Source organism: Chrysemys picta, chromosome 2 (assembly GCF_011386835.1).
Source record: "Chrysemys picta bellii isolate R12L10 chromosome 2, ASM1138683v2, whole genome shotgun sequence".
Classification (NCBI taxonomy): Eukaryota; Metazoa; Chordata; order Testudines; family Emydidae; genus Chrysemys; species Chrysemys picta.
In genome coordinates, this window is record NC_088792.1 from 29923594 (window position 1) to 29949122 (window position 25529).

The following is a 25529-nucleotide window of genomic DNA, read 5'->3' on the forward strand; positions in this document are numbered from 1 at the left end:
TAAAACAACATTTTGTATGTAGCAATGGAGTGACTGGCTTGGTACAAAACTACTGAGAATAAAGTTTTAATGCTTAGTATTATCTGGGAAATAGTGTAGATTCTATTTTCATTCAGTTCTTTGTATAAGGGGGAAAAATCTTTTTGCTAACTTAATTTCAAGTGACTGTTTAGTGTGCTATAAGCCTATTGACAATCAGCTGTGTCCTGTGCTCTTCGGTTGTCCGTCCCAATCCTTCCTTTTGGTACATTCCTGACAATGTTACTTACTTCCGTGGTGTCTAAGGGCCAGATTTCTAAAGGTGTGTAGGCACCTAAAGTTGCTGATAGGCACCTAGTGGGATTTTCAAAAGCACCTAGACACCTATTTCCTATTGTTTGCAATGGGTTTGGGTTCCTAGGTGCTGAAAATCCCACTAGACGCCCATCTGCTTCTTTAGTGCTGTGACAAAGTTCCTCCTCTATCTTGGTGGGTCCTGCGCTTATTGGTGGATTTTCTTGCCTCAGAGATTCACCATGTGGGTTGGGGAACAGCCCAGAGACCTTTCCCTCTGGGAGAACCCCCAGTCCAGGTCAATTGGGAGGTTTGGGGGGAACCCGGGCTGGCCCTCTACTCGGGGTTCCAGCCCAGGGCCCTGTGGACTGCAGCTGTCTATAGTGCCTCCTGTAACAGCTGCATGACAGTTACAACTCCCTGGGCTACTTCCCCATGGCCGCCTCCAAACACCTTCCTTATTTTCACCACAGGACCTTCCTCCTGGTGTCTGATAACACTTGTGCTCCTCAGTCGTCCAGCAGTACACCCTCTCACTCTCAGCTCCTTGCGCCTCTTGCTCCCAGCTCCTCTTACTCCCACCACAAACTGAAATGAGCTCCTTTTTAAAACCCAGGTGCCTTGATTAACCTGCCTTAATTGATTCTAGAGGCTTCTTCTTAATTGGCTCCAGGTGTCCTAATTAGCCTGCCTGCCTGCCTTAACTGCTTCTAGCAGGTTCTAGTGTAGCCCCTGCTCTGGTCACTCAGGGAACAGAAAACTACTCATCCAGTGACCAGCATATTTGCCTTCTACCAGACTCCTGTACCCCACTGGTCTGGGTCTGTCACAGTGCCTAAATACCTGAACAACTTAAGAACCTAAGTCCTATTTCGAAAAGTGTTTTTTTTTTTTTTTTTTTTTTACGCTTAGAAGCCTAAATTACATTGAATGTCAGTGCATCTTGGCTTCTGGGTCACTTAAGCATTTTTGAAAATTTGTATTTAATGCCTTTTTATTGGAAATGATATTCCTGAGCAGATCATTATATACGGTGTGCACTAAGACTGAGTGGGTGTACAAGAAGGAGCCTTTCCCATATGTCCTTGCACAGCCATGCACGGACCATTCAGAGCACAAGGAATGTAGAGAGCAGTGTCAGTCATAGAAATCCCAGAGGGGGTAGGGAGGGCAAGGGGGTGAGGCAGTAACAATGGACATATCCCTTTCCATATATGGGAGGTGGGATGATGGTTGTGCCTTATTAAAGGGTGTTGCAGTCCCTTATTAGGCATGTGTTCCTGGAAAAATTGTGGCTGAGATGGCTCTGGGAACTGCCCCAGAATAGTATACCTCTGTATCCCTCCTCTGCAGTGTACCAGTGCTATATAGCTGGTGTGTGAACTGAAATGAGATCATGTGTCCAAATGGCATTATGTTTTGTGATTTATTGTACAAGTGTATAGCTAATGGCTATTCAAAATTAGGGGTTGCATATGCTTTCACTGTTAATATCTTTTAAAACAAAGGTGATTGAACAGTTATAAAATGTTGTCTGCTTGTGATTATTTAATCATAGATGTTTACATTTGAGCTTTCTGTTAAAGTACCATTTAAACAAAAAGGATGGCATGAACCTCTGCCTATTGTTTTGTGTCTTAATTATTTCTATGATATTATGCATAGAATCTTAAATTTAGTTGTTGACTTGATGGGTTTTTTGTTTGAAAAGGCAAAAAATAAACATCTTTATAGTTTGAGCACCTAGTACTGTCAAACACTGAATTATTTGGCTTATAATATATACATATATAAATAAAAATATGGCAGCTTTTACTTTCAGAACTTTTTTTATAAAGAAAAGTTGCTAAATAGATTATAATAAAGGCAAAGGGTAGTGAGACAGAATTTTATGGTAGTGTTTTACCTTGTGAATCAACCTTGGCAGTTGATTTAAAATAAGTTTAATTTAAGAGGTATTGTATTGCACACCGAAGATAATTTAAGCTAATGTCAAGGACAAGTGTTATCTATTCCTTTGTTGTAGTGAGGTGTTGAAATTAATGAGTGGAACAGAAAGGAATCAGAAAATGTTTGAAGTTTTTCATCTCTGTCTCTAGATGGGTATTTTTAATCACATTCTCCTGGCTTTTGCATGCAAATTAAACTGAACAGCAAACTCTCTATAAAATTAGCAGTTATATTTTACAAAATCTATTTCCTTGAACTTCAATATGTTGCAAATGTTGGCTTATGCTTTTAGTTAGCTGGATACTTTTTGTACTTCGGCTCAAATTAAAATCTTAGATTTTTAATGTTGTTTTAATCCAGTAACATAGAAGAATTGATAGCCTTTGTATTTGGGAGGCTGCGATAGCCATTTTTTCTTTGTGTTTAAGGGCTGCAGCTCAAAATGACAGATGAGACAACTGTTAGATTTAATATATCTTTATTTGAACAATATATCTTGCAGTGTGACACCAGCCCCTCTAATAACCCCACTGTCTGAATTACTTACTGCATAGCGTCACTGCTTAACTGGCGACCCCTGTGTCAATAGTAAAATACAGAGCTCCTGTGTGACCCACATTTTTTACTTGAAAAGCTGCTGACCTGCAGTGAGTCACCTCACACCCACATGCTCAGTTGAATAAAGGAGAGTGGAGAACAATCAGGGCCCCTTTTAGAAGCCTGTCCTCTTAAAAGGAGAGAACATTTTATGGAGCACTCTAAAGATGTACATTGCTTGCAAAGTGATATTAACAGCTTTGCCCCCAGTGTGGATCACATACCGGTACTTTCGTTTGTGCTGAGGGAGCAAGTGTGAGAGAGATGAAATCTGGTTATTCACACAGCTTGGAAGTATACCTGTTTGTCTTTCCAAGCAAAGATCCCTCATCATATATTGTACGTCTCTCCCAGTGCCTTTCTAGAACCAAGATGTTTGTTCTCTTTCTCTTTTTAAAAATTAATTGGTCACACACTGTTGTGTGTCGCATAATATGGTTATTCTTCAAAGTATGTCCTGAGTCTCAAACAAAGGAGGCTGCTTTTACAAAATGAGTAGCTTTAGCCACAGACTCATTTGTATTTGTTGAAGATGAGGAAAATAACAAGTAGAGCATTATACTCTGTATGCTTCCAAAGTAAGATCCAACAAGAACTCCCACCAATTAAAATCATAACATTAGCATTGGAGCTTTGAACGCAATACTCTAGCCATTTGGTGCATTGAATTCCCACTCTTTTCAGTGGGAGCACCATGCATCAAATGCTATGGAATTGAGCCTTTTGACTCTATTTAAAGGGACTTCATTAATTAAAGAACAAACTTCTCTCCAAATTTATTGTCCTTACTATTGTTACAAGTAACATCTAAGGCAAACTAAAATGGAAAGAGATGAGTGATTTGCAGTTTTACTTGTGCATCTTTTTTTATCTGTTGGTTTTAGTCCTTCACAGAGGACCTGGGAAGGGGAAAACATTGTAAAAATCCAGAAAATATGGTTTTAAATTCGCAAAACTGGCTGGAGGATTTAGAGGCAAGTATGGTACCTGAAACTACTTTTAACTCCGATTTTGGAAGCAGAGTAGATTTGTGTTTTTGATGGTGCTCCTCTAATTTCTCCTAATGAAATACATAAGAAGAAATAAATATCCACATAAACATCAAAAGCAATGTTAAATCTAATATTAAACATATTTTACTTTAAACTCATGTTCTGAGATTTAAAATAATACAAAGGGCCTAAGGATCTTACTCTGACAGTCTGCAAAGTAGTGAGGCCCCTGAGAACAAGATGAGATACGGATTTGCAAGTGAATCACAAAGGCCTTGGCTACACTTGCAGATGTACAGCGCTGTGAGTTAAACCTGACTTCGTGCAGCTGAGTAGGGAAAGCGCTGCAGTCTGTCCACACTGACAGCTGCCCAGCGCACTGTCGTGGCCACATTTGCAGCAATTGCAGCGCTATTGGGAACGGTGCATTATGGGCAGCTATCCCACAGAGCACCCTTTCCCATTCTGGCGCCGTGGGTTGTGGGAAGAGGGCGTGGGTGCGGGGGATTCTGGGTCCTGTTCCAATGCCCCGTGATACATCGCTTTGCATCCCAGAAAACCCTTTGTTTCCGTCCACCTTTGGCGCCATCTTTCAACAGTTTCTGTGCAGCGCGATCTGTCTGCGGGAAATGGAGTCCGAACTGCTGAGCCGTATGCTGACGAGTCTCGCCAGCACGTCACGTTTGGCTGTCGAACTATTCCTTAAGATCCAAAGTGAGAGTGAGGGTGAGGAGTCCGACGATGCTATCGAGCCACGTAACGCGTACGACACAAAATTGCTTGTGGCATTCATGGACATACTCAGCACCGTGGAACGCCGCTTTTGAGCTCGGGAAACAAGCACCGAGTGGTGGGATCACATCGTCATGGAAGTCTGGGATGACGAGCAGTGGCTGCAGGACTTTCGGATGAGAAAAGCCACTTTAATGGGACTGTGTGAGGAGCTTGCCCCCACCCTGCGGCGCAAGGACACGAGATTGAGAGCTGCCCTGCCAGTGGAGAAGCGGGTGGCTATTGCAATCTGGAAGCTGGCAACTCCAGACAGCTACCGGTCGGTCGCAAACCAGTTTGGAGTGGAAAAGTCGACCGTTGGAATCGTGTTGATGCAAGTTTGCAAGGCCATTAATCGCATCCTACTCAGAACAACCGTGACTCTGGGTAACGTGCAGGACATAGTGGATGGCTTTGCACAAATGGGGTTCCCTAACTGTGGAGGGGTGATAGATGGGACGCACATTCCTATTCTGGCACCACCCCACCTAGGATCCGAGTACGTTAATCGGAAGGGGTATTTCTCTATGGTTCTCCAGGTGCTTGTGGATCACCGTGGACGTTTCATTGATATTAACACAGGCTGGCCCGGAAAGGTGCATGACTCATGCATCTTTCGGAACACTTGGCTGTTCAGGAAGATGCAGGCCGGGACTTTTTTCCCAGAGCGGAAGATCACGGTAGGGGAAGTTGAAATGCCCATTGTGATCCTTGGAGATCCCGCTTACCTGTTAATGCCGTGGCTCATGAAACCCTACACAGGGAGCCTTGACAGTAGCAAGGAACGGTTCAACTACAGGCTAAGACAATGCCAAATGACTCTGGAGTGTGCCTTTGGCCGTTTAAAGGGCCACTGGCGGTCTCTATGTGGGAAGCTGGACTTGGCCGAAAACAGCATCCCCGCGGTTATATCCGCATGCTGCGCCCTCCATGATATTTGTGAAGGGAAGGGTGAAAGCTTCACTCAGGCATGGATCTCTGAGGTTCAACACCTGGAGGCTGAATTTGCACAGCCAGAGAGCAGGGCTATTACAGGGGCCCAGCGCAGGGCTGCAAGGATTAGGGATGCCCTGAGGGAGTAATTTGAGGCTGAAAACCAGCAATGATATCTGGTGCCCTGCACAGGAGTGAAGTGCAGTAGTTCCAATCTTTAGGAATCAGTGTTTGCAGACAAGCAGACTTGCAGTGCCTGTTTATTTCCTGGGCTAAGGACTCTTTTACTTTATGCAATAATAAAGAATGTTTTCAAAGCCAAAAAATCCATTTATTAAAAAGAAACAAGGGGGTGGAGTGGGGAACGGTACAATCACAGATTCGCGTATGTCCTGTCTGATGTGCTGTGCAGTGAGTGCTGCACTTCTGGATACCTATCCTGCATGGTGATGGGGGGTTGAGTGCAGAGGGTAAGGTTCGTGGTTTTCAGGGCTGGGTGGTGAAGATACTGGTGTTGGAGGCAGCGGGTGGCGTGAAGAACACGGAAGTTGGGGAAAGTGGGTTGGAGGTGACAGTGGGGCACAACGAAAAGAGTTTTGGGACAAGGGCTGTGTGGGGGGGGTGGCGTTTGCGGTACTGCTCCTCTTTCTGCATGGCGCTCCAGGATGCTAATGAGCCTATCAGTGCTTTGCTGCCGGTGCGCAGTGCTTTGCCGCCGGTGCGCTGCGTTTTCCTGGTGGATCCAGCTTTCTCTCTCCCTCCAGTTCTGTGCTTTCTCATTCTCTTTAATAGATTGCCGCATCCCTTCTTGCAGCATGTCTTCTTTGCTTTTTCACGGTCTCTTCCTGAGTCTTTGCAGTCTCTGAGCAGGCGGTAAGAGGGACAGCTGAGGTCTCAAGGTTGATGCAGCTGTATAGGCAAAATGCAACATTTAACAGAGGCAGCATTGTTTATACCAGACAGAGTAATGATTCCCCCCACACTTAAGGAGTAGAAAACACAGAGGGTCTACACAATAGCATAATTTTCCCATCCCAAATGGAGCGCGCACATCCCATGGGAGCCTCAAAATGGTGAGTAAAGGGGACTGATTGTTTCAGGGCTGCACTGTCCTCTGGGTTTCTGTGCCTTGGGGAGAGCCAACAGCTGCAGGAGGCACCTACACTGAACACTGTCCCAACATTTTCCACAGGAGTTCATCCTGGATGATATCTCACTGCTGAGGGTGACCTAGGAAGCAAGGGAGGGTCTTCTACTGCAATGCGGCTTCCGCCCTGGCCCATATGCAGCTTGCCTGTGTGCAGCAATGGTCCCCCCACTCCTCGTGGCACAGTGGCACGGACACGTTAGCCTGGCTGGGACAAGGACCATGGTGGCTCTCCCGATAAACCTGAGCAAGCGCATTGCACATGTTCTGGATGAGACATTCGAGGAGATTACAGAGGCCGATTATCGCGATGTGATAAACCACATCAATGCACTATTCCGCATCTAGGCATGCATGCCTAACCCTCCTCTCCCAAAGAAAATTCCTTCCCCCCAAAAAACCCCACGTACCGAGAAACTGCTCTTCTGTTTGTCCTCCACCTTGTACTGGCTGCTGCGACTGGTTACCTTCCTCCTGGCTTGAGAAGAGCTCCTGGCTGCATGGCTACAGGGATTCCGGGGTGTCTCCATCCAGCCCACCACCATCACTCCTGTTTTCCTCCTTCTCCTCCTCCTCTTCCTCCTCCCCCTACCGGCTCTGAAGTGTCCATGGTGGAGGTGGGGTTAACCCCAAGTATCGCATCCAGCTCTTTGTAGAATTGGCAGGTCGCGGGGGAAGCACCTGAGCGGCCGTTTGTGTCGCAGGCTTTGCGGTAGGCACTCCGCAGCTCCTTCACTTTAATCCTGCACTGCAGGGCGTCCCGGTCATGGCCCCTTTCCATCATGTCCTTTGATACCTTCCTGAAGGTATCGTAATTCTTACGGCTGGAGCGCAGCTGGGACTGTACAGCTTCCTCCCCCCAAACACTGATGAGGTCCAGCAACTCGCCATTGCTCCATGTTGGGGCTCGCTTGGCGCATGCAGCATGGTCACTTGGAAAGATTCGCTGATAGCACTCCACACCATGCCAGGCTGAGCAAACAGGAAGGGGATTTTTAAAATTCCTGGAGAATGTAAAGGGTGGGTCACATGGTTACCTGAGGCCAGGGCAGTAGAGTTTGAACTGATGACCAGAGTGGCTAGAACAGGCATTGTGAGATACTGCCGAATAATTCTGGAGGCCAGTCACAGCGCATTGGGCGGCCATACTGGCGTTGCAGCAGCAGCGCAATACTCACTATTCCTCTCGGAGAGGTAGAGTACATGCAGCGCTGCAACCACGGAGATACAGCGCTGCAAATGCCTTGCCAGTGTGGACGGGGAGTGAGTTACAGCGCTGGGGGAGCCTTTACAGCGCTGTAACTTGCAAGTATAGCCAAGGCCAAAGGCTGGTAGGCAAAGTTATTTGTATCTTTGGGGGGCATTTGTGTATCTAGTCAGTGGGACTAGGAATGACTTGCAGTTAGACCTCCAAAGGATTTTTCTTTTGGAGAATTAATGTGCATCATAGTTTTTGAGTACCACTTTATTATGTGTGTTGCACAAAAATACTAATATGAAGTGAAGATCTAATGCAGGGGTCAGCAACCTTTCAGAAGTGGTGTCCCGAGTCTTCATTTATTCACTCTGATTTAAGGTTTTGCGTGCTGGTAATACATTTTAATGTTTTTAGAAGGTCACTTTCTATAAGTCTATAATATATAACTAAACTATTTTATGTAAAGTAAATAAGGTTTTTAAAATGTTTAAGAAGCTTCATTTAAAATTAAATTAAAACGCAGAGCCCTCCGGACCAGTGGCCAGGACCCGGGCAGTGTGAGTGCCACTGAAAATCAGCTTGCATGCCGCCTTCGGCACACGTGCCATAGGTTGCCTACCCCTGATCTAATGGGAGAATTTGGACCTTAAAATATGATTCTCATACTCTATATTTTGCATTTTGAAACTTTCATTTGAACTCTAAGAATTCAAATTAAAATATGTGAAATCGTGTTGGGATTAGCATTGCAATACAGTGACATTTTCAGTGTTATCCAGCAGGGTCTTTGTGACTTCATGGAAACTTGACATTGAGGAAATAGGATAGGTAAAAGCTGATTTTTTGTTGAAGTTACTAAGTGGTTTATTTTATTTTATTTTATTTTTTTGGTGGGGGGGTAGAGTAATTTGTTTGAAATTTAAACGGAACCTTTCCTTTTCAAAGTATTAGGCTTCTCTTTCTGTTGTGTGTATGTATGTAGTATAAACATTACCTAGAATGTCTCTATAGATGCTTCTTCTTTTTGCCATTTGATTAATTTTTGTAGGCTTAGGCAATAAAGCATCATTGGCTAAAATGTCACTTTTTTTGCTGTATTTTTCCTCTTACCAGTCCATTGAAACAGTAGTTATATTTAAATGGGTTTTTAATGAAGCAAGGAGGAGACTCAAAGAATGATTAAGTATTTAGGACTGTCACTGTACCATTAAAGTCAGTTCAGTCATCAGAAAGCTTACAAATTGCTTCTATAGTTACTTTTCTTAGTGTCTAAATAATAATTGGTTACTATCTCATTAAACACACTCCTACATTTCATATTGCTCTTACATTCGTTCTACATTTGCCATTCACAGATAATGCAAAATTTGATTATTCTCAAATGGTAATTTATGATTTTTAGTGTCTGCGGTACCAGTAGTTGTGATTAGTATTTTATTCTATTAAATAGGTACTTTTTAGACCAATATCTTAGAAACTTTTTCATATCATGAAGACTGCTTTGCTTATATAGTGTCACCAATTCTACCCGATTCTCATTTAAATAATTACAAAAATCTATTTCTCTCCTATGCCAGTCTGACTAGGTAATTCGTACACCTAGTGAAGGATTGCTTTTCTGACTCATAGTAGAGGCTTGCTTACTACTGCATAACTGTCTGAAAAAGGTGGCTCATTAGGAAAGAATGCCAGTGATCCTCTTGTGTGGATCTGCTGTCATATGTCTACAGATTTTTTTCCCTCAGGCTTTCTGCACGCACGCTACAAAGGGTATGTATAAAGGCTCTCCCCCTCATTGAACTCTCCCACATTAGTAGATCAAGCAAGTGGCTAGGAGGCACATTCGGAAAGAGAGGTTTGCTTATTGGGCATCATTAGATAGTCCTTGCAGCAGCTCTTTGTCAGTAATTTTTAAGGGAATTACTCTTCAAAACATTCCTGGTTTGGATGAATAGTTTTAACAGGATCCTTTAGATTTCAGAATCTGATATGGGACAGGATCAAAATCTCTCTCCCCAAGGTCCAAAGTTTCCCCTGGAGCTAAGCATAAATAAGTTATGTATTTCAATCCCAGGAGGTGATGGGCGGTACCACTTTCCACTGACTCCCCTGGGAGTTCAGGACACTGCATAACTCTCAGAACCTTGTGTTCTTGGACTCATTGTCAGTGTATCTTTCAGATGTTCTAGTTTTTCCTATTGGTTTCGTCTGTCTTTAAAGAATGCTGACATTATCAAGATATTGAAAACAGTACTACAATAATACATGTGTTTTTGATTAATATCTGAGTGAGTAATCCCTTCATGTCATTCAGTGGGTTGAGCTAAACAGCGAAACTTAGATGCCAGGTGAACTCCTGAGTGGGTAAACAGGAGCAGGAAACAGGAATTTTTGAGGGAGTGAGGTTCCTTCCATTTAGGTATGGCTCTACACCAGATAGCAGATATGGATGATGAGAGAACAACTGCTGTGATCTGCCTTGGATGTGCTGTTTACCTTTCTGCAGGAAGATGGAAGATATTTCTGGTAAATGAAATGCAAGCTGGTGGCCATACTGGAGGAGAATATATATGGTTTATAAGTTTAAATTTCAATGCTGCATAGCATCTGAGAAGATGAAGTCTTGGGCAAACAGATTTGGAGATGGTTACTGCAGACACCACAAGGGAAAGGATCTGCAATAAAACAGAGAGAGAGAGAGAGAGTAGAAACTAAAAAAAGCAACTGTTGATTGGTAGCAAGAGGCCAAAGAATGAGGAGGCATTCAACCCAGCAAAAATGCAGGATATTACTGAAAGATTGGGCGGGATTATGAAGTTGCTTGTGAAGTGATAATACATATTGAAACCAACGACATGGCATCATGTGGAACTACACAGATTATAGAAGTCTTTAGAAAGAGAACTGAAGAAGAGGAGAGCCCAAGTTATCTTCACAGAAATCCTTCTGGTCCCATGAGCGAGAGAAGGTACATGGTAGAAATACTAGAGGGGAACCATTGGTTGTGCATCTGGTGTGAAGCTGCAGGTTTTGCTTTCGTGGAACACTGGGCCACATTCCAGTGGAAGAGGGGCTGTACAAACAGGACAGTTTGCCTCTCGCTTGTAGGTGGATAATCTTCTTGGTTGGAGACTAGCTGGAACAGCTAGGATGGCATTAAAGTAGCAATGCCAGGAGATGGTGCTAAGAAGTCAAGTATGAACAAATTGAGCCAATGTAGCAAAAAAATATGAAGAGAAGTTTTAAAGTTGCTTATATACCAATGCTAGGAATCTGGGTAACAATCAAGAGAAATTGGAAATTTTCATCAACGAGAAGAAATAGGATATAAATGGCATTACTGAAACCTGGTGGGAAATTTGCATGATTGGAATGTTAAAATTACCGGTTATAACCTATTTAGGAAAGGTAGAGTGATTAAAAGAGTTGGGGGATGGCACTGTACATTAAAGGCAACATTACTTGTTTTAGAGTTATTGCTAATTCAGAACCACAGGATCTTGCATGCATATGGATTAATATGCTAACGAAAAAGCCTGGTTGGGAGGGGCTTACTGATGGTGGTGGGTCAGTTACAGGCCACTGAATCCGACCAGAGAACAGCATCAGTTACTCTTTAAGCACCTGACTGTAAAGTGTGGGAAGAATTGGTGGTGGTGTGGAGGACTTCAGTTTGGCAGAGACATGCTGGAGATCTCATGCTGCAGTAGTAAATCATTAGGGCTTCTTAAAATAAGGCACACGTGTGCATGCGCGCACACACTCCCCCTTGAACTATAGATGACAATTTTCTAACACAAAAGGTATTGCACCCAACATGAGAGCTCTATTTTAGACCTTATTGTGATGAATAAAGATTAATTAATCACTGGACTGAAAGTTGAAGGTTGCCTAGGGATCAGCGATCATGACTTGATTACATTTAATATGGACAAACAGAGGACAGTCCAGCCAGAAATATATGTACTTGGTACTTCAAAAGGGCTAATTTCCCAAAGCTGAGGAAACTTATGAGAGAAATTGACTGGGTGGGAAAATTTAGACAGAAAAATGTGAATGGCAATTGGAAACTGTTTAAGAAAAGTTTGTTAGATGCACAAAAAACCGCAGTTCCACAGTTAAGAGGACAACTTTAGCAAAAAGCCCATATTGGTCCAGAAGTGAAGTAATTCCTTATGTGGTAAGAAAGGATGATTTGTTTGTATCACATGAGGATGTTGAGGTACTTTTTAGTCCATTAGCAACTGAGGAAGATATTAAACTATATCTTCTAGGGACAAACATTTTAAAATCAGAAGACTTGGATAACTTGCGCCTACAAGTCCTAAAGGAGGAGGAGATCTCAGTCCTGCTGATAATTTTTAATACATTTTGGAATTTAATACCAGGGAATTTCCAGAAGACAGAGGACTAATGTGTCAGTATTCAAAAAAAGGGCAAGTGAGATGACCCAGGCAACTATAGTTAACTTGACTTTAGTCCTGGGCAAATAATGGAAAAGCTGATATGGGACTTAATTGATAAGAATTAAAAAACAGGAATTTTAATAATATCAGTCAACATGGTAGTAAGGAATATAGGTCTTGTCAAAGAAACCTGATTTCATTCTTTGGTGAGAAATTTGGTTGATTAAAGGTAACTACGTAGATGTAACATGGTATTTGACTTAGTACTGTACAACGTTCTAATTAAAATATTACCACTACACTGAATTAATAAAGCACATGTTAAATGGATTAAAGGTTATCTCAAAAAGTAATTATGTGAGGGGAATCATCATTGAATGGGGGTGTTTCTAGTAGGGTTCAACAGGGATTGGTACTAGATCTGACACAATTCAACAGTTTTTATCAATGATCTGGAAGTAACAATAAAATCATTGCTGATAAAACTTGAGGATGACACAAAGATTGACAGGATAGTAAATAATGAAGAGGATGGGCTGTCATACAGAGATTTGGATTGCTTGGTATGCTCGGCTCATTCAAACAAAATGCATTTTAATACAGCCAATGAGAAACAATGAGTGAAGACTATACCTACAGAATGGGGGACTGTATCCTGGAAAGCAATGATTCTGACTTATGGGTCATAGTAGACCAGCAATAACATAAGTTCTGTTATATAAATTTCAATGGAATATATGCTCTGAAAGATTCCCAATTGTGTTAACATGTCCATGCCCCTGTCCAACATTAAACAGTGTTAAACACGGTTCATGGTTTGGTATAGAGAGACCTTAGCCTGCTTAGTTTCATGGCAAACACATCATTAAAGTTACAGAAAATAGGGAAACAAACATTAGAAATGTGACATATTATTGGGAAAGGCTTTTATTTTAACAATATCCCTTGTTATTTCCTTTTAGCTGTAGACTCCTTGGAAGGGGAAGGGGAGGGGACCTAGAAGAAGAGCACTCTTTTAGCTTGAAAGCACGTCTCTCTCTCCAACAGAAGTTGGTCCAGTAAAAGATTGCCTCACCCACCTTGTCTCTCATTGCTTGACGGTCTCTTAGATGGTAATAACTGTCCTTTTGGGGAGAAGAAGTTAGTTGAAATAGGCTGAAGCTGTGGTGGTTGTTAATGTCCAATCCTGTTTTGTAATGACACCTGCACACAAAGGGAAAGAAAAGAACAACAAAGGCAGAAAATGAAGCTTCTGTCTCTGTTTTGACTTTCACTTGCAATTTCACTGTTGGAAAAACACAGGACAAGCACATGGTTTTATTAGTCACTTTGGGACCTGGCAAACTTGTACTAATGTCGGGTTACTTAGGGCATTTTTTTTTATCTGCCCCTCTGGTCATGGGTTTACAGAAGTATTGCAAAATATATCCTCATGGCTGGCTAAGCCAGACTCTTAGGCTGGGTCTACACTACCCGCCTGAATCGGCGGGTAGAAATCGACCTCTTGGGGATCGATTTATCGCGTCCCATTGGGACGCGACAATCGATCCCCGAATCGACGCTCTTACTCCACCAGCGGAGGTGGGAGTAAGCGCCGTCGATGGGAAGCCGCAGAGGTCGATTTTGCCGCCGTCCCTACAGTGGGGTAAGTCGGCTGCGATACGTTGAATTCAGCTACGCTATTCACGTAGCTGAATTTGCGTATCTTAAATCGATCCCCCCCTGTAGTGTAGATATAGCCTTAGAAGGAAAAAGGAGAGGGATAAGATAGAGGAAAAAATAAGATGATGGTTGGGATTTAACAAAAGCAGGTGAAGGTGGCAATGTCATCTGGATTTCTCTCTTTGTGCCACTCTGGCCATGACATCTATGAGGATTAGGATGATAAAGGCCTGATGAAATCACAGTAGATTCTGTGTCCCAAGAGACAGTGGGGGTGGCAGCCAGGATGGTGAAGCTCGCTGCAGTGGTTGTTGGCAGACATCTTTTTTCTTTTGCATCCGAAGAAGTGGGCTGTAGTCCACGAAAGCTTATGATCTAATAAATTTGTTAGTCTCTAAGGTGCCACAAGTACTCCTGTTCTTCTTTTTGCGGATACAGACTAACACGGCTGCTACTCTGAAACCCTTCTTTTTTCTGGCTTTTTTCTCCTGGAAGTCTTTTCTTTTGAGGACCTCAAAAGGGAACGATGGGCGGAATAGCCCATCCTCTCATTATTTTGCTCACCAGTCAGGCCTTCACTGTGTACTGAACTCTGATAGCTATTTTTAAAATGTGATGTCCTTTATTTAAATGCTTTTTGAGCATTACAGGGAATCCAATTATATATGTGCCAACACCTTGCTTTTCTAAAATTGTATATTGTCTATAATTCAACATTAAATTACTTGGATTTCTGTATCTGGCTTTTAGGTTTTGGTTTAAAAAATCCTACAGTTATATTTGACTATCAGAATATTTCTGTTACTGGACTTAAAAGAAGATTTGTTCATGATACAATCCAATTTTAGAATATTTGGTTCTAGATTTAAAAGTGCTGTTGATAAGACAACAGTTAAAACAAATAGACGTACATACTGAAATATGCATGAACTGTGAGCCAGATTCTTAGCTGGTGTAAATTGGAGATAGACCTTTGACTTTCATGGAGCAATGCTAGTTTACACCAGCTGAGGAGCTGGCTCAATATTTAAAATTTACCCATTGCTGTTTCCATAGTGTAATTTGCAATACACATGTCAGTTAAGACCATCACTTCTCTAAATTAGAGATGGTGATAACCCAATGGTTTCTTGGTGCCAGATTTCATTCCCGTCTGTCAGTTTATCAGGTCAGTGATAGAGTGTTCCAAGAGTTCAGTCACTGTGCCCTGCAAACCCTGAGTGATGAGGTCTAATTCAAGTCACTACTCAGGAATTCAGCTCTTCACCTCTGAGGGAATCAGGAATACCTGATGCTCTCTGCCTGGTTGAAATGTCCCACCTGTGGGCTGGGATTTACAAAGGAGCCTAAGGGTATGTCTACACTGCAAAGAAAAACCTGTAGTTGAGCCATGCAAGCTGACTCAGGCTCGTGGGGTTCCGGCCATAAGGACAAAAGCCGCTAGCATAATCTTTTTCTCAGAGTGAATGAGGAGCAATATGGTCCAGAACTGGAAGTCCAACAGAGAGATGGTTGCCCTGATATTGAACTATCAGAAGTTGCCATTGGCCCCCAAATGCTCCAGAAAGTTATTGAACAGTGTTTTGTGTTTAACAGCCTGCACAATTATTAGCCAATTCTGTTAAATTCTTTCTAAGCCCTGGTCTACACTTGGGGGGAGGGGGAGGGGGAGAGATCGATCTAAGTTATGCAACTTCAGCTGCGTGAATAACGTAGCTGAAGTCGACATACTTAGATCGACTTACCATGGTGTCTTCACCACGGTGAGTTGACTGCTGCCGCTCCTCCGTCAACTCTGTTTGTGCCTCTTGCGGCGCTGGAGTACAGGAGTTGACTGGAGAGTGCTCAGTGGTTGATTTATTGCATCTAGACTAGACATGATAAATCGATCCCCACTTGATCAATCGCTATCCACCGATCCGGCGGGTAGTAAAGACATACCCTTAGAAAAGTTAATGATGATGTCTTCTCAGAATTTATGCAACAGTATTTTGAAGCAGAGAAGCATGTTCCTAGGTGGTGATGTCTAAGAAAGGAAGCTGCTCTTCTTTCTCCATCCCCTTTTTTCTGTTGGCCAGTAAAAGCCTGTCATGATTCCACACTTTTACCATTGCAAAAAGGCCGATAAAAGCTGGTCTTGTAATCTTTCCCAGATGCTGTGAGATGAAAAGTGCATGCTTGGCCGCAAAGTGTAGCTGGCATCCCAGGCTGCTTCTTGCAGGCTATCTGTACATCTAACGTATATAAATATGTAATGAAAGGATGGGTTCCCAAGGAACACAGGTTAAATTATTGTGCATACTGGGGACTCATGGTCACAGAAATGGTTTCTTAATCCTTAATGAATAGGTTCTGAAGCCTTAGGTGTGTGAAGTCTAATGAATGGTACAGCTTTCTTGAAGATAGCATTGAGCTGGTTCTTTGTCAAGAGTGTTTGTCATGCAAAAACAGTGGCTCAGGAGTGGACAAAGGTAAGAGGAGCTCATTGGTTTAATGGAGCACATCTCTTCCACCCTGTGCTCCTACAACCTCACCATTGCCCTAATACCAGTTTTGGAAAGTGTGAATCCATTCATTGCAAGTCCTCCGGAGCCGAAGAATTTCTAGACTATCATTAGAGAGCATGATATTGATAATACTCTTATAAAATTACTAATGTGTTCTACAGTAAATGTACAAAATGCTGCAGCAGGGTAAGCCTGATGTGTTAAACCACAAACCATTACTGTAGAATAAGAAAATGAAATTATCAGGATCTCAGAACTGGAATATGACTTATTTTTTTCCCAGTAGTGTGTAGAAATGTTACAACTTGATGTGTTTTTCAATGGAATTGAAACCTTGTGAAGGAGGTTTGGTGCTGTCAGAATTGGTGAATAACTGCTGAGATGTGGGGGGACCAAAGGGGAAACCTGAAATGGAAAATGCTAATTTTCAGAGCTTGTACAGTTAGCATAGTCTTTTAGGTTATAGACTGACTAGTTGAATACAGAGAAACCTGGAGGCAACTTACAGTAAAAGGTATTATCATGCCAGAAATCGAGGAACATTTGTCAGCAAGTGTCAAAGGAACAAAATGTAATTATGGAACAAAGTTTGATACACATTCTGCAGGGGGAAAAACAGTTTGATACATCTCTTTGAGAAATTTTTAAATGTATTTTTCATGTCCTGATGCTATAAGACTATTCTGCCCACTCCTCAGTGTCATAGTCAATAGTATCTTGCAAATTTACACTCCCAGGCTGAGCCATTGTGAATTACTGAATTTTGTGAATTAGTGCATCAGCAAAAATAAGTAAAAAACATTGAGGATAAAAATCACAAAGCATACTTAGAAGTATCAGTTTCCATTAGTTATGTGCTTTTGGTATATTTATGAAGATACTGAAGACTTAGTAATAATTAGGGCTGTGAAGCTATTAAAATAATCGTGATTATTTGCACAATTAAAACATTGATCATGATTAATCACACTGATAAACAATAATAGAATATCATTTAAATATTTGTGGATGTTTTCTACATTTTCAAATATACTGATTTCAATTACAACACAGAATACGAAGTGTATAGTGCTCACTTTATATTTCTGATTACAAATATTTGCGCTGTAAAAAAAAAAGAAATAGTATTTTTCAGTTCACCTAATATAAGTACTGTAGTGCAATCTCTTTATCATGAATGTTGAACTTGCAAATGTAGAATTATGTATAAAAACCCCCTGCATTCAAAAACAAAACAATGTAAATCTTTAGAGTTTACAAGTCCAATCAGTCCTACTTCTTGTTCAGCCAATTGCTCAAAAAAGTTTGTTTACATTTGCAGGAGATAATGCTGCCCTCTTCTTGTTTACAATGTCACCTGATCGTGAGGACAGGGGTTCACATGACACTGTGGTAGCCAGCATCGCAAGATATTTGTGTGCCAGATGCACTAAAGGTTCATATATCCCTTCATGCTTAAACTACCATTCCAGAGGACATGCATGCTGATGACTGGTTCTGCTTGATAACGATCCAAAGCAGTGTGGACTGACGCATGTTCATTTTCATTGTCTGAGTCAGATGCCACCTGCAGAAGGTTGATTTCCTTTTTGGTGGTTCAGGTTCAGTAGTTTCTGCAACAGTGTGTTGCTCTTTTAAGACTTTAGAAAGCATGCTCCACACCTCGTTTCTCTCAGGTTTTGGAAGGCACTTCAGATTTTTAAGCCTTGGGTTGAGTGCTGTCGCTATCTTTAGAAATCTGACATTGGTACCTTCTTTGCATTTTGTCAAATCTGCAGTGAAAGTGTTCTTAAAATGAACAACATATGCTGGGTCATCATCTGAGACTGCTATAACATGAAATATATAGCAGAATGTTGGTAAAACAGAGCAGGAGACATACAATTCCGCCCCAACGAGTTCAGTCTCTAAGTAAGTATCGCATTATTTTTTTATTGAGCATCATCAGCACTGGAAGCATGTCCTCTGGAATGGTGGCTGAAGCATGAAGGGGCATGCAAATGTTTAGCATATCTGGCATGTAAATACCTTGCAATGCCGGCTACAAAAGTGCCATGCAAATACCTGTTCTCACTTTCAGGTGACATTGTAAATGAGAAGTGGCCAGCATTATTTCCTGTAAACGTAAACAGACTTGTTTTTCTTAGCGATTGGCTGAACAAGAAGTAGAACTGAGTGGACTTGTAGGCAAAGTTTTACATTACTTTGTTTTTGAGTTCAGTTATGTAAAAAAAAAACTACATTTGCAAGTTGCACTTTCACGATAGAGATCTCACTACAGTACTTGTGTGAGGTGAATTGAAAAATACTATTTCTTTTATCATTTTTACAGTGCAAATATTTGTAATAAAAATAATATAAAATGAGCACTGTACACATTGTATTCTGTATTGTAATTGAAATCAATATATTTAAAAATGCAGAAAAACATCCAAAAATATTTATTAAATTTCAATTGGTATTCTACTGTTTAACAGTGCAATTAAAGCTGCATTTAATCACTATTAATTTTTAAAATCGCGATTAATTTTTTTGAGTTAATCGCGTGAGTTAACTGCAATTAATCGATAGCCCTAGTAATAATTTGAAGAGGAAACATCTCTGCAGCCCTCATATACCTTTGGTGTGAAGGGAAGACTGATATTTTGTGTGTGATTTCATGAATTGAGAAAGAGAAATATTAGTTGTCTGCTATCACGGTTTGATTCTTATTTTGGTCCCTGCCTTTCAAATTCATCTGGAAAAAGTACCAAACTTCTACTCACCACCTTATTCTTACTCTTTTGCCCATAACGCTAGATGCTATTGGAAATGCCGGAGAGAGAGATTTTCTTCTTCTGCAACAGTTAAAGGGACATTGACAACCTTTAAATCGAGTAATTAAAAAAAAAGTGTTAAAAGTTGCTTCAGATACTTTGAGATCCCAAGTTTTCAGATTTCAAAATCACATATTCTAATTTTGTAAGTGTTTTTCTTTCCCCTGTTTTATCAAGGTACCACACAAACAACAATGAAACTAACTGTGCAAATAAATGATGTCAATTCACAAACAAAACAAACTGAAAAAACGAAATTCTATAATCTCTATATTTCTCTGTGGTAATTGTAGGTGTTAGAATAATAGTAGGTAAACAATTTTCAGAGAAAAATATGATTTTGTTGTCTGTGTCCCTTTAACCTTTATCTTGGACAGTCGGAGGCAATACTTTCTTGGTAGATGTTGCATTACAGAGGAGTTTAGAGATGCACGAGAGTACTGATAAACATCATAATCTTCCTCCTCGAAGTTCTCAGCTTTAAACTTGAGTACATATGGAACCCACCTTTTGTTTTTAAAATGGTTCACTGAAGTTGACAAAACTGGATAGATTATTTTCATTCCAAATAAATGTTGGCATTTATTTCGTATGGAAAAATATCTAACACTCAATTTAAATATATATATATTTTTTCTGTGTTGCAGTGAGAATAGATGAAGGGAATTCATCTCCCTTTAATTAAAGTGACTTGTATAAATCTTTATCAAGCTCTAAATGCAACTGTTTTTTATTTTTTATGCCTGCCTTTGCAAATCCTGTTTCATGCAAAGACAGAAGTATCTCTGGAGAGTTGGTTAATGAAATTCTGTTGGAGATGCACACAACTCATATTGTATTAAAATACATAATGTACAGTATTTAATAGCAATTAAAACATTTTAGGATGGCTCCATACATTCCATAGCCTTCAGTACATACACTAGCATTTCTTGATGTGTATTGTTTCTCATCAGACACATTTATTTAATAAAGCTGTCGTTACTTACCATTGTACTTCCAACCCTCTGTTACAGGAGAGTACAAATTGTGCCCCTTTGCATCCACAGAAGGTGATGCTGATTTATTTACTGCAAGATAGGGCCAGAGGCATCTCCCAGGAGGTTGCCAGAAAAAGGAAGCTTTATTTTACAGATGTGACTCCGTCCTGGTCAGCCTGTCTTTTCTTAGCCCAGTCCTGCTCATTTTATGGGGTATGTTATTTGGCACTGAGCCCGTATGACCGTACCACATTCCTGGTGGACTTGCCTCTGGTAGGTACTAGGAGAACCCATGAAGTGACTTGGCCCTCACTTATTTAGGTGGTGGTCACTTATAAGAAGGGATAATGTAGTGCTTATTTACAATGGCACATTTATGTTGCTGTCTTTTTAACAATAGATTACATTGGCTTTCACAGCTCGTAGCCATATTTGATGAACAAGATCCACATCATGGAGGTGACGGCACCAGTGCTAGCTCGACGGGCACTCAAAGTCCAGAGATTTTTGGCAGTGAACTTGGCTCCAACTCTGTGTCAGCCTTTCAGCCTTATCAAGCAACAAGTGAAATTGAGGTCACACCTTCAGTTCTTCGTGCAAGTAAGTAAAAACTCTCAATGCCTCTGCACATTTCATCTTAATTTACGAAGATGCCAGCTTCTGTTATCCGTTATTGCTGTTGGGAATATGATTCATTATCTGTCCTGATCAAAAGCTGATTAAAGTTCAGAATCTGGGTAAATGTTTGGTGCATGCAAGTAAATAAACCTCTCCATTTTAATAAATTGGATATAGGCGCCTTTAAACAGCAATAAGCTCTTTTTGTCTGTCTCCAGTTTTAAATTGCATAAACACAGAAAATTACAGCAAAATCTCCAAGTGAAGTTGCTGTGTGTGTAGTTTCCAGTTTGCCAGTTTGGATTTATATAATGAAGATGAAAAGGGTAAAAAAGAAACTATAAATAGCAGTAGCTGCATTGTCCCCCAAATCTGGGAATGCAAATATATTACTCTTACCACCCTTCAGTTGAAACACCCGGTGATGCATATGGTAAAATCCTCTTTTTATAAACAGTCAGGAAAAGTCTTTTATTTTGTTTGTTTCAAAATGGGGAGTGTTGTGTTCAAAACTGTAAACTCAGTGAGGCAGGAACTAAATTTACCTTTCTGTTTGTACAGCAATGAGCACAATGTGGCCGTGATCCTACCAGGGCCTCTGTGCACTATTGTATTATAAATAGTAAAAATTTGGGGTTTCTCCTTTTTTTAGGTGTTGGCTCAGTCTTAAGTTATAACACAAAAAATGAAATAAATACTAGAAAGATGGTAATTAATATACCTTCCCCAGGAGCCACCAGCATTGTCTCTCCCCTGCACCCCCTATTTATTTATTTATTTTACATTTGTCCTTCTAATCTGTATGCAGGGAAAAAGTTGGGAATATTATTTAACTCAAAATAGCTTGGACAAGGGTTATACTTCATCTTATTTAGACATCTGATATATAATATAGAGATTCCCTTGTGGAAAACTCGTGTAGAATTTAATATGAATAAAGCAAATAGATTTCTATAAAAATGTAATGGCTTTTTTAAAAGAAAAAATACCTTTAAAAATCCTGTGTAATTCAACAGAGAATATTTTTCTGTTGTTTTTTTTCAACTATCATGTAAAATTTTAAGGAAAATATTAATTTCTTCATAAAATTGATTAAAAAATCCTATAGAAAAGTTTTTTTCCTATTAAGTTCTAAAAGATTTATCTGTAAGAGTTGTCTGTATAAAGTATACGGGAATAACATTTTAAAGTCAGCTGCAGTTTCACTAGTTGTAATTATGGTGCAGTTAAGCTTAAGCTTCTGTAAGTAACCCAAAATAGCATAGGGAAGGAGTATGGTCAAGTGGCTAAAGGAGAAATATGGGTACTTGTGTTTTACTCCCAGCTGAACTACTGACTGACTCCATCTATTCAGTGGAAATGTAGCATTGCCAAATGCACACCCCAATTGTTGGCCTGAGCCCTGTGAGTAGCAGTGTCCTCTTGAGTTCCCAACAGCCCTAAGCTGCTCAGGTGTAGGCAAACATTAATCAATGTTTTCAGTGTTGATGCCCCCTTAGGGTGGGTGTATGGTGTGTTCTCAGGGGTGTGCACAGGGAATTTAAATTTGTCCTCTTTTGGGGTGCACATTCTGTGCCCCCCAAGAACTTGCTGCCCTCCACACCCCCCCCCCCCCCCCGCCCAACTAGCCCGGAAGGCGCTCGATCTTCACTTCTTCCACCTGGACCCGGCCCCGGCCCCAGCAGGAGCTCGAACTTCCCTCCCTCCACCCTGCCCTGGCAGGAGCTCAGTCTTCCCTGACTTAGTGGCCCGGGGTCAGAGAAGTTCTGTGCCCCCGATGACTACTGGGGGGGCAGGTGCCCCTGCGTGTGTCTCCCATTGTGCACACCCCTGCATGTTGTTAGTGTTCCAGGGCATCTACACAGTGAGGATTGCATCAAGGCTACTGTGACACATTGGACAAGGCACTCCACTTCAGTTGATTATTCTATAAAATGTGTATGATGCTACACACATAGCTCACAAACATGTTGAAGGATACCTAGTGACTAGAAAGTGCTTTGAGGTCCTATGATAAAAGGTGCTAGACAAGGGCAAAGTATTATTTTAACACTTATGAAGTGTAGCATCTTGAAGTGCTTTTGTGAAAGCATGCAAAGATAAAATGGGTGAAATATTTTGGCATACATATGTTAATACCAATCTGAGATGTTCCATTTACTCTTTAGAATGTATTTCTTTGTATGTTGACAATGAGATGCATTTTGTGTTACAATGAGTTCCAACCCATGGCATAGAAGCCAATCCAATAACATTATCCGATATTAGGCATACCTATTTCAAGTATTTTATTTGAACACATGTTGAAAATATAAATAATATGCTTCCTGTATTTTCTTTTTAACTTGTGAAGGGAAGCACTGAATACAAATGGTATTTTCAGGATTTAACATAATCACATTCTTACTGTGTAACTTCTATTCAATATATAAAACCCTTCTAGTTTTGTGGTAGATGCAGATCCTGATTATTACATGTTGACAAGGTCATATATCTATTAATTGGATTGGAGATGGGATACAAAATTGCTATAATTATTGTAATTTTCTAGTTAATTGCAGGGTTGGCAGTGAATATTTTACTTCTAACAGATGAAAAACAGTGTTCTGGCTGAAATTGTTTTATAGCATTTTTGACATTTTGTTTTACATCTCTGGTGCTTTTTTTGCCCACAAGCTGGGCTGTGTTTCTCAGGGGTTCAGTTGCAAAGTATTTCTGTCCCCTTCTTCTACCGTTCACCTGGATGCAAGTGGTATATAGTGGTCTCTGTTCTGAGGCAGTCTCTACGCTGGGGATTAAGGGCCTGCTGAGATTTTCATCTCTTTGTTCTGGTTGCCATGTTACCCGTTTTGTTTGTTTATAAGTCACACCACCAAGCCTCCCTCAGAAAGGAAAAAAGGTGAGATAGATAAAATCCAGCTGGACTGTCGTCTTCCCCAGGCACAAATATATAACCATGTACTGTGCACATATGGGTGTGGCTCAAATTGGATCTTTCCAGCTAAATGTGAAAATGAGAATAATGCTGGGCAATACTGTGAAAGCATCAACCATCCATAGAAATACTTACTATAGTTACATTTCTTATTCTAGTCCATTCTCCTTGTATTATTATTTATTTATTATTTATTGTAAGCTAAACTTCCTGTTGGTGTATTTCATCAGTTGTTGAGCTGGATTTTTTATAACCATACACAATTCAACGTGTTTTGTATGTGCGTGCGCCTGTGTGCTTCTGAGAGGAGGTTGGAAGCTCACTGCAGAAGATTGTTAAAACAGACTGATGTTTACTCCCTGCTGAAATATAAACTGGAGGCGCAGGTGAAAATTGCCAAACCTAATGAGCAATTTGGCAGATAAGACAGGATGTCAGGCAGTGACAGTTCAGCAGCGGGTGCGCTGTCTGTAAACCAAGTTGTTTGCTTCACAGTACTGTATTTAAGTAACATAAATAAATTCCCTTTTAAACTACTTCCAATGTTGTTAGTCCTTTCCTTTGTATTGTTCTCCTTCAAAACATTTTATTTATATTTTTAATTTTTAATTTATAGTTTATAATTATATTTACTTAAATAACCAACAGGTGTGAAAATGTGTTCCCAATTGCATTTGGAACATTTCAGTAGTTACAGTAGAGGGAATAATCCCCTCCCCCAACACCATATTAGGGGTATTTGAAAATAAATATAGCAAAGGAAGTATTAAAATACAGTAGAAACATGAAAGTAATCACTTGGTTCACTACAATGCATTGTGTGTGCTATCATCTTTACGGTGCAGTACGTTGCATCCTTGGAAGCGCATTGTGCCTTAAATCCTCCTATATTCTAAAGAAGAATTCTTTCTCACTCTGTACCTAAAATTTCTGATGCTTGGCTTTCTTAGTACTAGTCCCATAAGACACTGTGGCATTCATAAGATGACTATGTATGTCAGAAAACTGCCCCTTTTTTCAGTTTTCAGGAGGAGTTTTTGTGTATTCATATTGAAGCTTTCTTAACCACTGCAAACTGGCCACTTGCATGGAACATTGACCAGGTGAGCCAGTGAAACTTTAAAGAGCATGCACTTCCAGGGCCATTCCTTCTGCCCCACAAGGGCCTCAGTGGGTATATCTAAAGTGCAATTAAACACCAGCAGCTGGTCCATGTCGGTAGGATTGGGCTGAAAAATTGCAGTGTAGACATTTGGGCTCAAGCTAGAGCCTGGGGTCTTGGGATCCCGTGATGGGGGAGCCCCGCGAGCCCAAGTCATCTGATGTGGGCCAGCCATGACTGTTTAACTGCAGGGTAGACATGCCTAGAGAGGACTAAGCCTTCCCAGGCCCTCTCATCCCCACACATCATTGAAACAATCCTCTTACCCTCCAATATTTTATACATACTTATTTCAACTTTCTATTCTTTGAGGTTGCTTCTTTTACCCATCTGAGTGTGTTCTTTTTCCCTACACAATGTCAGCCAAGCTACCTTGTATACTAGGCAGGTCCATGCCACCTTGAGGAAACAACTCATAAGACTTTATTCTTCTTTGAGTGCTTCTCATGTCCATTCCATATTAGGGGTGTGTGCTGTCCACATGCGCCAGTGCCAGACGCTTTTCGCTTAGCAGTATCTGTAGGGGACCGACTCTGGCGCTCTCTGGAGTGGCGCCTGCATGGTGCAGTATAAGGGATGCTG

The 25529-nt window shown here is 41.0% G+C and overlaps 1 protein-coding gene across 32 annotated transcripts in view; it reads left to right on the forward strand.

Moving 5' to 3' along the window:
• The window catches only part of PARD3 (par-3 family cell polarity regulator), a 664552-nt gene that overhangs the window by 240125 nt on the left and 398898 nt on the right, over positions 1 to 25529 (forward strand). For all 32 annotated transcript variants that reach the window (XM_065586777.1, XM_065586791.1, XM_065586785.1 and 29 more), the window contains exon 3: positions 20652 to 20832. In XM_065586777.1, coding sequence (XP_065442849.1) covers positions 20652 to 20832 — 181 coding nt within the window. The remainder of the gene's footprint in view (positions 1 to 20651; positions 20833 to 25529) is intronic.